Raw genomic sequence first — 13,819 nt, 5'->3', positions numbered from 1 at the left:
CCAAAAGCATGATCCATGAATGTTCAGAGTAAGTCTCTTTGGTAAAGCAGAGAAGCGAACTTTCTTATTTTAACTGTTGCTGTCCTAACTTGGCCAGCAAACAATGAAAGAATTTTAGATTTGTTTGTGCACTTCAATGCATTTAAAAAGCATTCAGCAATAAGGGATCAATATTATAGTGAACAACAACTTACAATTCATGTGCCTTAGTATGCTTATTGAAACTGTCCACAAATCTGGCTCCTACTTAGCTCCTATATCGTGCTTGTCATTGTATATCTCAAGCCAGTGTCGCAAGGAAGGCAAGTACCATTATTCCCCTAGGGGAAACTGAGGCACAAAGAGGCAAAGTGACTTGCCAAAAATTACACAGCAGGTCCGTGGCACAACTGACAATAAAACCCAGGTCTCCTGTCCAGTGCTCTTTCCATTGAAACATGCTGTCTCCCCATTTTGTGTTCACTGTTTAGGTCACACATTCCACTGTAAATAGTTTAGGGAGCATGGGTTACATTTTGATTATATCTTAAATCATGGGTCAGATTCTCTTTCCATTGAAATCAATGAGATTAGGATTAAGCCCATATGGTCTGTGCTTAGATTTTTTGCAAAAACATACATTTTAATAGACGTAGTGATCTGCAAACCCCTTTGTAATCTTGGCCTTACAGAGCATGTCTTTAAAGCTTTACTAGGAAATAAAGAAAATCAGTGAGCATTAAGATAAGGTGCTAATCGGGAGTCTGGACCATGATCATACTATATACTCTCAGTTATGCATGCAACCAGTCTCAAACTATGGCACAGTTATACGAAAAAAAAATAAAAAATAAAAAAGACAAAACATAAGTAACTACACCAAAATAATCTTATGGATTGAGAAACCCTAGAAAGACAGTAACATGTTTTTATTATAGTATTTAGGGGATAATTGCCTTAGGCAATGAATATTTGGAACAGTGGATTCAAATTGTAAATTCTGTTGTTGTTAATTCCACCTAAAAACATATCAGTGTATTTTGTGCAAGCATACAATATAAATACAGTAGGGAAATATATGATCATGTTCTTGAGGTGAAGGGTTACTTATTTCTTTTCACACTTTGCAGTTGCAGTCACTCCACCTCAAGAAAGACTTGACATTTAAAAAATATCCATGTACCTAAATTGCTATATAGGGATGACAGGCTGAAAAAATAATCACATAACTCCATAGATTCCTCAACAACAGTATATAGCAGCATTTTGTTTTGTCAGTGAAAGGATACATATATTTACATATACCCTATCCATTCATTAGGTAATAGAAAACTAGAGATGGGTCTGAACCAAAACTCTTGACCTGAGTACCCCAGAACTTTACTGGGGAAGGGCTTCAGAATCCAAATTTCACAGCTTCCCCATACCTATCCAAAGACTAAACCATGAGACATGGAAAAGCCTCAAACAATGGGGTGTTTGAAATTCAGATCCAAGTTTTGCAAATCAGGCCCGTCATTATGTAAAACTGAAAATATCAACATGTTTCAGTACTGACATGCTTAATGCCAACGTGCAGTTACTTTATTTAATGAGACTGCAATGGCTTGTTTGAGTTTTTCAAAGACACAGAGACGAAGTATTATTGAAGCTTGACAGCAAGATGAGAAGCCAGAGTGTGGTATAACTTTCTTTTCACTGCATTGCTATTTTCAGTACAGTGATAAATGGAGACCTACAAATTGAATGACAAAAATAAAATTTCCAAACATCCTATGTCAGAAGGTTGGCGTGGGCAATACTGTAGACTAAACACTGGCCTTTACCCTAGGGGATTACTGATTAAGTCTAACCTGAGATCCTAAGTGAAATGAGTCTGGTGGATTCAGCTTCACTTTTAATAATCTGCAATCCATGTCACAAAAAGGTACAACACAAAGCTATCACATAGAATTTGGCACAATTGGCAGTCTCTGCTCAGGAAATGCAGAGGACTGAGCTAACACGGGCACACCGATTTACTAGTCTCTAGTAAATAGTCCTCTAAGTCAGGCCTACAAAGTCCTTGGTGGGCCAGCTCAGGAAATGAGAAACCTTCAGGAAATGACACTTGTTTTCTGCCCCAGCAGCTGATCAGTGGATAGATAAGGAGGACTTCAGTTTCCAGTGCTGCTAGTCCTTTCAACATGGTCAAGCCCAAATATTCACTCCAAACAGTAAACAAAATTCTTTCTAGAGGGATTCTCTGATGGATCTGTGTGGTGCAAATACAGTAAATGTGCAGAACATCACGAGGAGGAGAAATCTAGAACTTGTTTAAGGCTAGGAAATAAAGGATATGCAGGGGAAAACAGAGGTTGATTATGAAGTAAGTGTTCAAATCACCTTTAATATTATCTTATCTTTAATAAACTATGCTAATTGCCAATGATCATACTTTGACTTCTTTTGTTTGAAAAGTCTTCAGCCATGGAAATTGCATAGTCACCAGACTGCAGCTGTATTTCCTGGGTTAACTCACAAATTGATGCAATTTTTGGTTGCTTGGTGGATTAATGGAAACCCTTTTCCTTCTAATAATAATAATAATAGTTAATTGAGACTATGGAGCTTCTAGCTTGTAAAAGAAAACACTGCACAAGCTGGGGAAGCATGCAGGTGAAGACTTCCACCCTCTGAATCTCAGACCCATTTATAATAAGTTGCTGCAACTCTGACATATCACCTTCACATCAAAGGACCCTGTTTAAGCAGCTCTTTGTGGACAATCAAAAATAAAGAGAGGGGGGAAAAAACGGAAGCTGGAGGCATCATGATGTTGCTTTCAACAGATGTGGCATGCAGTGATTATGCCTTTGTGAGGTCTTTTTTCTGGGTAGCCCTGATTGGCAAGTTTATCTTCCCTTTGACAATCAGCAAGGCTGAAGGAGCAGTCTGCTTTTCTTCTCTGAATAACTGATACGTGCACTATTCCCGAAATGAAGTCCATGGCCACAGAGCTCCTTTCATTTCCTTATTTCACCCACCTTGCGTACTTTGTGTGTGTGCTTTTAAAGTTTAACACCTCCCATGTCTTGTGGGGGTCCTGGGGATTATACTACTGCATTATCAACTGTTTTGTTGTTCTGGGAGGACGTCATTGCATATTCAGCTCGACTTGTTCCATTCTCTTCTTTTCTCAGTGGTTTCCTTGGGTGATCACAAGTTCAAGGACAAATGGGGAAGGGAAGAAGAAAGGACAGAGAAACATCTTCATTATGAATACAGACTGAAAACAAGGACATTTCAGAAATGTCATAGGCTAATAATTAGAATGTTTTCTAGACGACAAAATGTTTTATTTTACCCCTTTCTGAATATAGGTCAAATCAGATATTGTTTTCCTCCAACCTTCTGCTCTCCCTAGAACATATTGATTCAGTTACTTATGTTGTATCATAGACTCTTTGGCTTTTCAGTCCCAATCAGTATTTAAATATGTGAGTGAATTTGCTTGCTGGAAAGACTGCCTTTGGAAAAAGAATTCATGATTTAGCTAGCAAGCAGTACGTCCTGAGTAGGGGCATTGCAAATTTTCTCTCACCCCCGCCACCATAGTGCTTCAAATTTGTCCTGGAGAGAGCGCATCTTGGGTTGAGAAAGTAGCTCTGTCTCCATGCTTGTTCAGTCCTTGGCCTCTCTCTTGAAAGGACCAAGTAATGCAAACTGTGATGATGGAGAAACAGGTCCACGAGGAACTGAATTTCACCTCATTTCACATAACCCACTGAACAGTCATAATGTGACAGTTTTCAGTTGGTAACAAAATGGGTTAGATTTGAACTAGTGACTTGAAGGTGAAAAGCTGTGCATACTGTGATCCATTCCATCCAGTCAGGCTAACAGTTGAACCTGCCACTCTTTTTACCACTGTCATTAGTTGGTAACAGTCTACAACCTTCAGCTCTGGTAGTGGCGCACTTCCAGAAATGTGCTGTAGGGGTAGAAATCTCTACCGATAAGTAACTGAAACAACCACTGAGCAAACACATCACTGTTCCATATTTCAAAGGATCCCTGCAGAGATAGACTTGAGCACAAGTTTCATATCTGAACATTTCCCATAATATACCATAACCATCTGTGATGCATCCTACCTCCCCCACGAATCCTCTCCTCCAAAGTGGTATACCCTTCATGTAAACATGAATGTAAAAGGTACATCATACGGCCAGGGCAAAAGCACTAGTGGTTTTCATAAAGATGTTGGCCTTTAGCTTAAGGCACTTCTACTTGTTTTGTATGGCCAAGAAGACTAGAGGAGCAAACATAATATACCATTAAAGTATCTGGTATTGTTTTGGGATGGTTTTGTAAGGTAAAGCACCAGAAATAAATTATTAATACCAAGACAATTCAATACAGTACAGTTTCAACGGGGAAAAAAGTTACTTGACGGGTTTATGATGACTGATTACAAGACAACAAATTTGTTCCAGTAATAATGTACACAGCACCTTTTTGCATTTCCTAGCTGCTGAGTTAAGGCTTGTTAATATTAATTGTGGTTCCAGCTGTTAGAGTCAATGGTATTGGAAGGGAAAATTACAAAGCTGCTTTGAGCTCTTTTTTGGTGATTATGTGCAGACTTGTCTGTAATTGAAACACATTTGCTCTAGTACTATACCTATATTTAGTTATATTAAAAGGCACCCAACCCATCTGTCATCTCTCTGAGAAGAGGAATGAAGAACTGAATGGTGCCAGACCTTTTTGCTCTTCCTCTCTCCTTCCTATTAGAAACAAAGGGACAATTTTCTGAATTATTTTTAAATCCTAATTTTTTCAATATTCAATCTTGTAAAAATTTCAAAATCTGAAATTCAGCCCTATAGTTGTTGAAAAATGGGGGAATTTTGACCATCTTTCTATCTTATCTATTCCCCATCTTTTTCTTTCATTCATCTTTTTATGTCTAACACCTTTCTACTTTTCTCTGATTGCATTCTCTCTCTTTTTCTGCCTTCTGCATCTTTCTTCATTGCTACATGGGTCTTTTACTTCTAGTTTTTGCTATAGTTTCTCTTTTTCTCTGTATTACTTCCTTTTTTGAAGCTCTCTTTTTTCAGACTCTTTTGTCTCTCCATTCTCTTTCCTCCTTTTCATCATCTCCCTATTTCTCTTTTCCTCCTTTTTTGCTTTCTATTCTCCTTCACTACCATCTCATGTTCACTATCCCCGCTCTTCCCTAGTTTCTTTTTTTTAAGTGTGAAGTCTATATAGAGCTGGCCTATCCATCTTAAAACTTTCACTGGGAAATTCAGAAAGACCTACCTTCCAGTGGGTGAGGCCTCTCCAACATCAGTAGAACAGAGAGGTCTACAGAGACACTCTATGACTGGCCCTAATACACACTTAAACATTGTGTTTCTAAGAGCTTGAAAATAATGGAATGGGATGGTATCAAAGTCATGATGGCTTTCTCCAGTCATGGCATCCTATTTTGCCTCATCACTGCTTTAGGGTTAACATTAGTAAAGCAAAACAGCTATATTATTGAATATCAATGATATAGGAATTTGGGACATATGCATTTCAGAATTATATTTTTGTTCAGGTTTGGAGGAGTGGTATGGTTCACAAATTCAGAAAATGTATTCTCAAATGTATTGCAGGTATATGAATTGTATGCATCAAATTCTCCTCTTAATTACACCAGTGTAATTCCATTGACTTAATGGAGTTACATGAATTTACCTGATTAATTAATTTGACCCTGTGTGTGTTAAATGCTATCATCCTTTTCCTACAATGCTGAAACTGCCATTATATATGAGGCCTAAGATCATGGGCTCTTGTTTTTCTAGATATTAGCTTCATTGAGATCCAGGTATTCAATGAGATTCCATTTTTTTTAATAGCATGCTATTTAAATGGAGATATACCTATCTCATAGAGCTGGAAAGGACCCCGGAAGGTCATAGAGTCCAGTCCCCTGCCTTCACTAGCAGGACCAAGTGCCGATTTTGTCCCAGATCCCTAAGTGGCCCCCTCAAGGACTGAACTCACAACCCTGGGTTTAGCAGGCCAATGCTCAAACCACTGAGCTATCCCTCCCTCCTATGCTATAGGGGGAATACTTTTATCCTGTTTAATGTCTGATAAGATTGTCTGTTCCTCACCTCGCTCTGTATAAAACTCTTTGAATCACCTTTAAGATGATGTTCTAGACCAGTGATACTCAGACTGAGGCTCGTGAGTCACAACGGTTATATTATACTCTTTGCAGCACATGATATTAAAACTCTGTGATTTAAGTATTAATCAATCTAAGTTATTAACCAATCAGGATGCTTTTACTATGTTATTAACCAATTGTAGTTGATAAAATAATACTTGGTCAGTCATTTTGTTGTGAGAATAATATATAAAAATAGTAACTGAAGCCATGAATTCACACTACTGTGGGTCTTTTGGGTAATGTTGATGCTAATTTGGTTCCTAGACCACTGAAGTCTGAGTATCTCTGTGCTACAGCACTGTTATTTACACATTGCCACCTCAGTACTACTTTTCATGGGGTAGGTGCTCCAGAATTAGTGAGAGTGTAAGTGGGGAACTCTTCACATCCATGATACTCACTCAGTGGCAGGAGAAACAGGTGGTTCTCTAACAAGTGTTTTGCATCTCTTTAAAGTGCAATTTACTACACACAGAACGTTGATGTATAGCAAATCGATCAGTGTACTCTTCATAGAGAACAGTTTCAAATGAAATGTACATGCAGCTCTGCATAGCTTAAAGCAGGTGACTATAGCTCCCAGTACATGCGTGTAATGGTGCTTCAAAGTCAGAGTCCATAATAACCTCTCCACCATGTATGCTTTAATGTGCATGTATCCTAAAATCAAGAGAGTATCAGAACAGCCATTTAATGGATACACTTCACATGTTTATAGAACCTAATGTTAAATAAAAGCTTAACATTGAATGGTAAATCATGTTTGTCAGATAAATATACATCCTCTTCTGTGCTAGCTCTCTGCAACACTGAAATGCAACCACAACAATGCAGTGCAAGTGGCATTTTTATGTTCTTTCTTCAGCAAATTTCTTAAAGGAAAAGCATTTTGGGCTCTTGATCTCCGCTAACTAGTGAAAATAGTTTGCCTGTTTTACAAAACCCCTTAGGTCAGATCCTCAGCTGGTGTGCATTTGGCATAGCTCCAGTCACTGTCTCCAGTAGAGCTATCTTGATTTTACACAGAGGATGGTCTGGCCTTATTTATCTCATTGTGACATGATTTTGAATGGATGTGTAAGACCTGCTGGACAAAAAGAATAAAAGATCAGTGGATAATTAATTGAAACAAGAGATTATCAGGCCTTGTAATATTTGCCACAAGTAGGTTTATTAAAACTTCAAGAGGCTGGGACCACCTAGAAATGGGAATAAAAGTTTAGTTCAGAATGGCGACATGTAAATTACAAATGTAGGGCCCAAACCTGTGACATGCTCAGCAGCCTGAATGGGAGTTAGTGTCTCTCTGTACATTGAAGCATCTCCGGGCCCCATGCTGAAGAGGCTCCATGTGTGGAATTCACAGCAGCTAAAAGGATCAGGCTCTAAAATTCAGTATCCCCCTAATACTTCAAAAAAAATTTTTTTTACTATAGAAACACAAAAAGGGAGTTTTCAGTGCCTCTGTGAAGTGAAAGCAGGTTTTATTTCTGTTGAGTTCAGCATACAGGAGTAAAAAAATGCAGTAGTATTTCAATGTGCCACAATTCCAAAATATGGTTGCTTAAAAAACTATTTAATATAAATAGAAATAGTCTCACTTTTATCCACGCCTCTCAAAGGAAAAAGAAAGAGCCAGCGTAAGTGGCTTTCTGCTACCTTTCTTCCACCCCTTCGCTCGACCCTGGAGGCAGCTGGCGTGTCCTCTCAGTCCATATAACACATTCAAGCAACCTCAATAATGACCCATTTAGGGGCTGTTCTGTTGGCCCAGGATAGTTGGAGAAAAGCAAACTCCATATTTGAACCCCCATGTGGGCTTTGGGCCAGGAACTGGTGGCGTAAACGTGGCAAAGCTTCCCCTTGCCAGTGGAATCCCAAGCTGTCAGCACCATACCCTTTGTGCCATTGGTGCTGTACAAAGGGGGCAGAGCAAACTCGAGGTTCAGGCCCTAAATGAAAACTGCTGCCAAGAGGAGAGAAGGCCAAGGGATTGAACATTCCTCTGCAGTGTTAGAAAACCAAGCCTAGATGAGCATTGTGGTAGCACACAGCAAGTGAACAGTGAAGTCTATAGACCCCCAAACCAATCTGCTATCAATGGCCAAAGTGAATGGAATGGAAAAAGTAAACAAACAGCCCCAATAGTGAAAAGTACATGCAATTGTTCATTTTCTTTCAATACTAACAATAAAGGTGCTTTTAATAACACAGAAATGTGCATTGGACTTAATTCTCCTCACAGCAATTTTACACTGGTGGAGTTGCTAACTTCGATGAAGTTACTAGCAACAGATATTGGTATACAGGAAAGAATCAAGTCTATAATTTGTAATTTTTTCCAGGTCTCTTTAAATAAAATTATATGCCATAGGGGGGAGAAATGGAGTAGATAAATACAAGTATGAAGAGAACAATTCTACAGGTAGCCCATATAAACTAGAATTGGAAATTGTAATTCTGGGTTGTCTGTTTCTCCTGTGTTTCCCAGTTACACATTTCTTTCTTTCTTTAAGGAATGTGTCTCCACCGTCTCATCAGAATCTCTGTGTTATCTGTCAGGCATCAAACGGAAAAGTAAGGAAAGAGACAATATCAGGAAATGAAATGATCATTTATATACAAGCACTTCAAAGAATTAAAACTTCCTACCTTGATTTAGAGAGAAAAAGATAAAAATAATTGACTTTCATTGGAATTATGCAAAATAAAGTCATTCACTTCTTCGATTGCTATGCTGCAAGTCTAGACAAGCTGACAATTTTGTTATGGGCTGGCTTTAAAACATCCTGATTTAGCAGAAGCAGGACAGGAATGGAGGAATAAGTATTATACCATTATTTAATGATGTTACTTTTATTGGTCAATCTCTCTCATTACATATCACTGACCTGTACATTTATAATAAGTTTAAAGAAAACAAAAGGGAAGCCATCTAAATTTCAGCAAAGACAAACAGTTTGAGTGCTGGATGTGAAAGCAATCATCCAATGTGCATGAACTGATAATGACTGATGGTGAGAAGTGAATTTTCTTTATAAAAATGATCTGTGAATTACAGGACCAGCTGATGAAATAACTTTACTGCACCAAAGACAATTATTTTCTGTGACAACAGTAAAACCTAGAATAGGGATCGGCAACCTTTGGCCCACGGCCCGCCAGGGAAAGCCCCTGGCTGGCTGGGCTAATTTGTTTACCTGCTGCATCTGCAGGCTCACCATTCCAGGCCAATGGGGGCTGTGGGAAATGGCACGGGCCGAGGGATGTGCTGACCGCGGCTTCCCGCAGCCCCTGTTGGCCTGGAGCAGGGAACCACGGCCAATGGGAGCCACGATTGGCCGAACCCGCAGACATGGCAGGTAAACAAACCGGCCCGGTCCACCAGGGTGCTTACCCTGGCGGGCCACGGGCCAAAGGATGCCAATCCCTGACCTAGAACCTTCAGCTGTAAAAAATCTCAGATCTCTTCCATTACAGCTAAAGGAACTTGTACCAGCTGTAGTAGTATTAGGACTTACATGTAGGGCAACCATATTTCAATTGTTTTTTTTTTTATTAAGATACTTTTCTGGCAACATTTTTCAAAATTATGAAATACTCAAGTGATCCGCATTCTGGCTTCTTCTTTTGATCTGTTTCATGGGAATCAGAAAGCTCCACCAGGAGCAAAAGAGCAGATCCAAAAAAGACTGACCTCAGCTCCTGCGCCAATGCTGCACTTTCTCTCTATGGTTCTGATGCCAGAGAACTGGCAGGTACTTGCCCTCTATCTCCCCTCCATCTCCAGGGGATAAAGCAGGAGGCTTGCACTGACCAGACTGGCTCACTAACTCACCACACTCATATTGCAATGTGTGAGCTTAGGCCTTGAATAACGGTTGGTGTGAAACACACACTTGCTATGTGATGAGCATAAAAGAGGCTGCACAAAACATTTTACATCAGTACTATCATTAATTTGTAGTTTATAAAAAAAAAAAAAAACCCTGAACATTCTGATTGAAGAAATAAAAAAAACCCAACAGGATATTTTAAAAGTTCTTGGGACATGATATGGAAATCTGGGACTGTGGAGTAAAACTGGGAGGAAAGGTCTTTTTACTTACTTGCTTTTTAGGCCTCCAGCCACTAGAGGGAAAACCACCACATATATGAGAGCAGGTTTGAACTTCCTTCCAGGGGAGGGCAGTGCTGATACACAAAAGCTAATACCTTACTTTTACTGAGAACTTCATAGATTCCAAGGCCAGAAGGGACCAGTGTGATAATCTAGTCTGACTTCCTATATAACGCAGGCCAGGGCCCTTTCCCCAACTAACTCCTTTTTTAGGAGCATATCTTTTTCTAAAAAAACAAATCCAATCTCCATTTAAATATTGCCAGTGATGGGGAATCCACCATGATTCTCGGTAAATTATCTCATTGACTTCAGGATTTGGCTCTCTTACTAGTATGTTTGGTAGCTTAGAAAGCTTTGGGGAGTCAGATTTCATCTGTAATGCTGGAATTTCTTTTCCAATAAATGTCTCGATCTTGGCGCTTCAGGCATTCAGTGGCCTTACAGGGAGTTTCTCTTTGGAACAGCTGATGCCAAGGAACGAGAAGGGCAGATGTACTATAACTTTACCACCTCTCTGCTGACTCTAAGGCCTGGTCCCCACTAAGTCCCCACTTCGGACTAAGGTACGCAAATTCAGCTACGTTAATAACGTAGCTGAATTCGAAGTATCTTAGTCCGAACTTACCGCGGGTCCAGACGCGGCAGGAAGGCTCCCCCGTCGATGCCGCGTACTCCTCTCGGCGAGCAGGAATACCGGCGTCGACGGCGAGCACTTCCGGGATCGATTTATCGCGTCTTAACCAGACGCGATAAATCGATCCCAGAACATCGATTGCCTGCCGCCGGACCCTCCGGTAAGTGAAGACGTACGTAAGACATCATCAATGCTGCAGGCTCTGTAGAACACTTCTGGACGTGTTATACCAGGACTTATGCCAAAAGCTTGTGATTAGGTAGATGTGGCAAGGGGATAGGGTATTTCATGCAGAGAATTATACTTTAGTGAGACAGATGCGCACACACACACAAGTCTGCCACTAATGCAGCATTTGTGAAATTCTGGAACATGAACAATTCCACCATGTAAAAATACTGCACTGTATATACACAGGGTTGTGTTACATGAGACTGCAGACTTTGCGAAGGTCTTTAGAGAGAAATCAAGCCAAGTGTGAAGGAGATTTTATGAAACACTAACATCTTTTTATTAAATGTTATAGTTAATGACCACTTAGGTGCCAGCAATATGCATCCACAGATCAACAACTAAGGTCTTAAGGTGCAACAGTCGTACCATTAATTACTCCTAGGAAGTGGTTACTGGCTTAATCACCTCCCACTTTCAAAGAAAATGCTCTACAATTGCCATAAAAGGCACCTGTAGCTGTGCAAGTTTCAGAAGCACGCTCAGTACTGTTCAATTTTTTGTCAGTGTCCAATCTTCTGAATTTCCCAAGGCTTTTGTACATATTTCAAGCAGTCCAATTTCCCAATTATGCTAGCCAAGATGTTCTAGAGATTTAGGATTCTGTACCTAAAAAATAATGTTGTCCCAATATATATCATTGCAATATATCACCCTGTTAGTTTACTCTCAAATTGGAATGAAAATAGAAAAGAATGGATGGTCTATGAAGAAAGATTGAAAAAATTGGGTTTGTTTAGTCTGAAGAAGAGAAGACTGAGGGGGACATGAGAACAGTTTTCAAGTACATAAAAAATTGTTACAAGAAGGAATGAGAAAAGTTGTTCTTGTTAACCTCTGAGGATAGGACAAGAAGCAATGGGCTTAAACTGCAGCAAGGGAGGTTTAGGTTGGACATTAAGAAAAACTTCCTAACTCTCTGGGTGGTTAAGCACTGGAAAAAATTGCCTAGGGAGGTTGTGGAATCTCCATAATTGGAGATTTTAAAGAGCAGGTTAGACACACACCTGTCAGGAATGGTCTAGTTATTACATAGTACTGCCTGGAGTGCAGGGGACCTACTGAGATCCTTTCCAGTCCTACAACTTCTATGAATCTATGAAATTATCTGTATGATTTAGATGGGTGTACATTTCAACTACATTCTGTTTTGGACCATGTGGCTTGAGTTCTGAGTTACTTACATTAAGGCCCCTTTACACCCTCTGGCAGTGTAAAAGGGGCTTTCAAACAGGGCATAAAAGTAATATACACTATTTTAAAGCACCTTTAAACTACCAGAATAGTGAAAGGGGGTCTTTGTGTACAAGAGAATTTGTCTATAATTTTATAAATTTTATCTTGTTCAAATCTGATTTCAGAGCTCACCACACTTGAGTCATTAATGAAGATACATTTGGCCTGATTCTCTTCTGTAATATCAGTGGAAATCAGGAGTGACTTTACTAAAGTCAGTAGAGTTACACTGGTGTAAGTAAGAGGAGAATCAGTTCCATCAACGGAATCTTAAGGAAGATGATCACATTCTCACCCTAACTAGTGAAACTGGTATACACGTTATATTCCAGCAGGTAGTCTGTAGGTAATATTTACACTGATTCTGATCTCAGTTTTTCAGTGTACAGTAATACCCCTATTTTACAAACTAATTGGGGATGAAGGAATTCATAAAATTGAATATCTCATGATGATGATAGGTAGGGTGCATAAATTACAGTATGGTACGCAGCATCACTTTATTTTTGTTCAAACCATGGCAAATCAATTTCTAATGCACCAAAGACATCAGAATGTGAAAAGATGTTGACTTGTTCTTCGCCATCACTTTTCCCATGTGACATTTTGTTCCCCCCAAAATGCTTCATATAACTGATTGTTCGTAAGATTGCTATTTGTAAAATTGAGGTTCTGCTTTAATTCCATTAATTTATAACTGCATTCCCAATTTACCGAAGCATAACAGAGCAGATCAGGCCCTCTGAAGACAACAATACTCTCTGTTCAAGGTTCATTTATTCAGCCAACAGCAAATTTATGTGTAAAAATCTAGAAGATAGTTATCCAGAATCTTCCTTATTTAGGTCTGTGAGTCATGTTAGCATATTGTGCTTGAGCTACAGTTACACACCTGCTTGGCCCCAAAACTCCCCATTCAGAGAGGTCAGGTGTGTCTGGTGGGTAACTGATATTCTTGTTCAAAACCATCTTCCAAATTGTTAAAGAGAGATCTCATTTCAGCTGGCCTTTCACCGCCCTGACCTTGCCCAAGCCTTTGTGTGACAGATCGGATTTACAGAGGAAAAGCAGCACACATTTTATGTGTCCACATCTTTTCTATCTCTCACAGATTAAATAAAAAAAAAAAAAGGACTTTCAGAATTGCATGCCCCTATTCTATTAGGCTGTGAGGAAACACATTTTCATACCATTGCAAGTCACACTGGCATCAATGGGTTTTGGATTAGGCCCCACTTGCCTTATTTCTTAGGTCAGGTTTCTACTCTGTTTTAACCCTAGAGCCTTGTTCACACATTTTCAAATCGCCAGCATTTCACACTGACCTCTGCTCTCTCTGAAGGATGTTCTTAGCTGGCCAATTTCTAGGGTAAATTTTAGCAGGCCCTGAAGGCTT

At 39.5% G+C, this 13,819-nt stretch overlaps 1 protein-coding gene across 2 annotated transcripts in view; it reads right to left on the bottom strand.

Annotated features, from left to right (window-relative positions):
* Window positions 1–1,859: 1,859 nt before the first annotated feature.
* Window positions 1,860–13,819, bottom strand: part of PRIMA1 (proline rich membrane anchor 1) — a 74,424-nt gene continuing 62,464 nt past the window's right edge. The window contains exon 5 of one of the 2 annotated variants that reach the window (XM_034768145.1): window positions 1,860–3,168. In XM_034768145.1, the coding sequence (XP_034624036.1) occupies window positions 3,072–3,168 (97 nt within the window). In that variant the 3' untranslated portion in view covers window positions 1,860–3,071. Of the gene's footprint in view, window positions 3,169–5,981; window positions 8,755–13,819 lie in introns of those variants that run through there. The other variant, XM_034768146.1, reaches the window with a different exon arrangement.

Source organism: Trachemys scripta, chromosome 4 (assembly GCF_013100865.1).
Source record: "Trachemys scripta elegans isolate TJP31775 chromosome 4, CAS_Tse_1.0, whole genome shotgun sequence".
In the NCBI taxonomy this organism is placed as follows: Eukaryota; Metazoa; Chordata; order Testudines; family Emydidae; genus Trachemys; species Trachemys scripta.
Note: the sequence above shows the minus strand (reverse complement) of the source record. Positions and strands in the feature narration are given on the sequence as shown.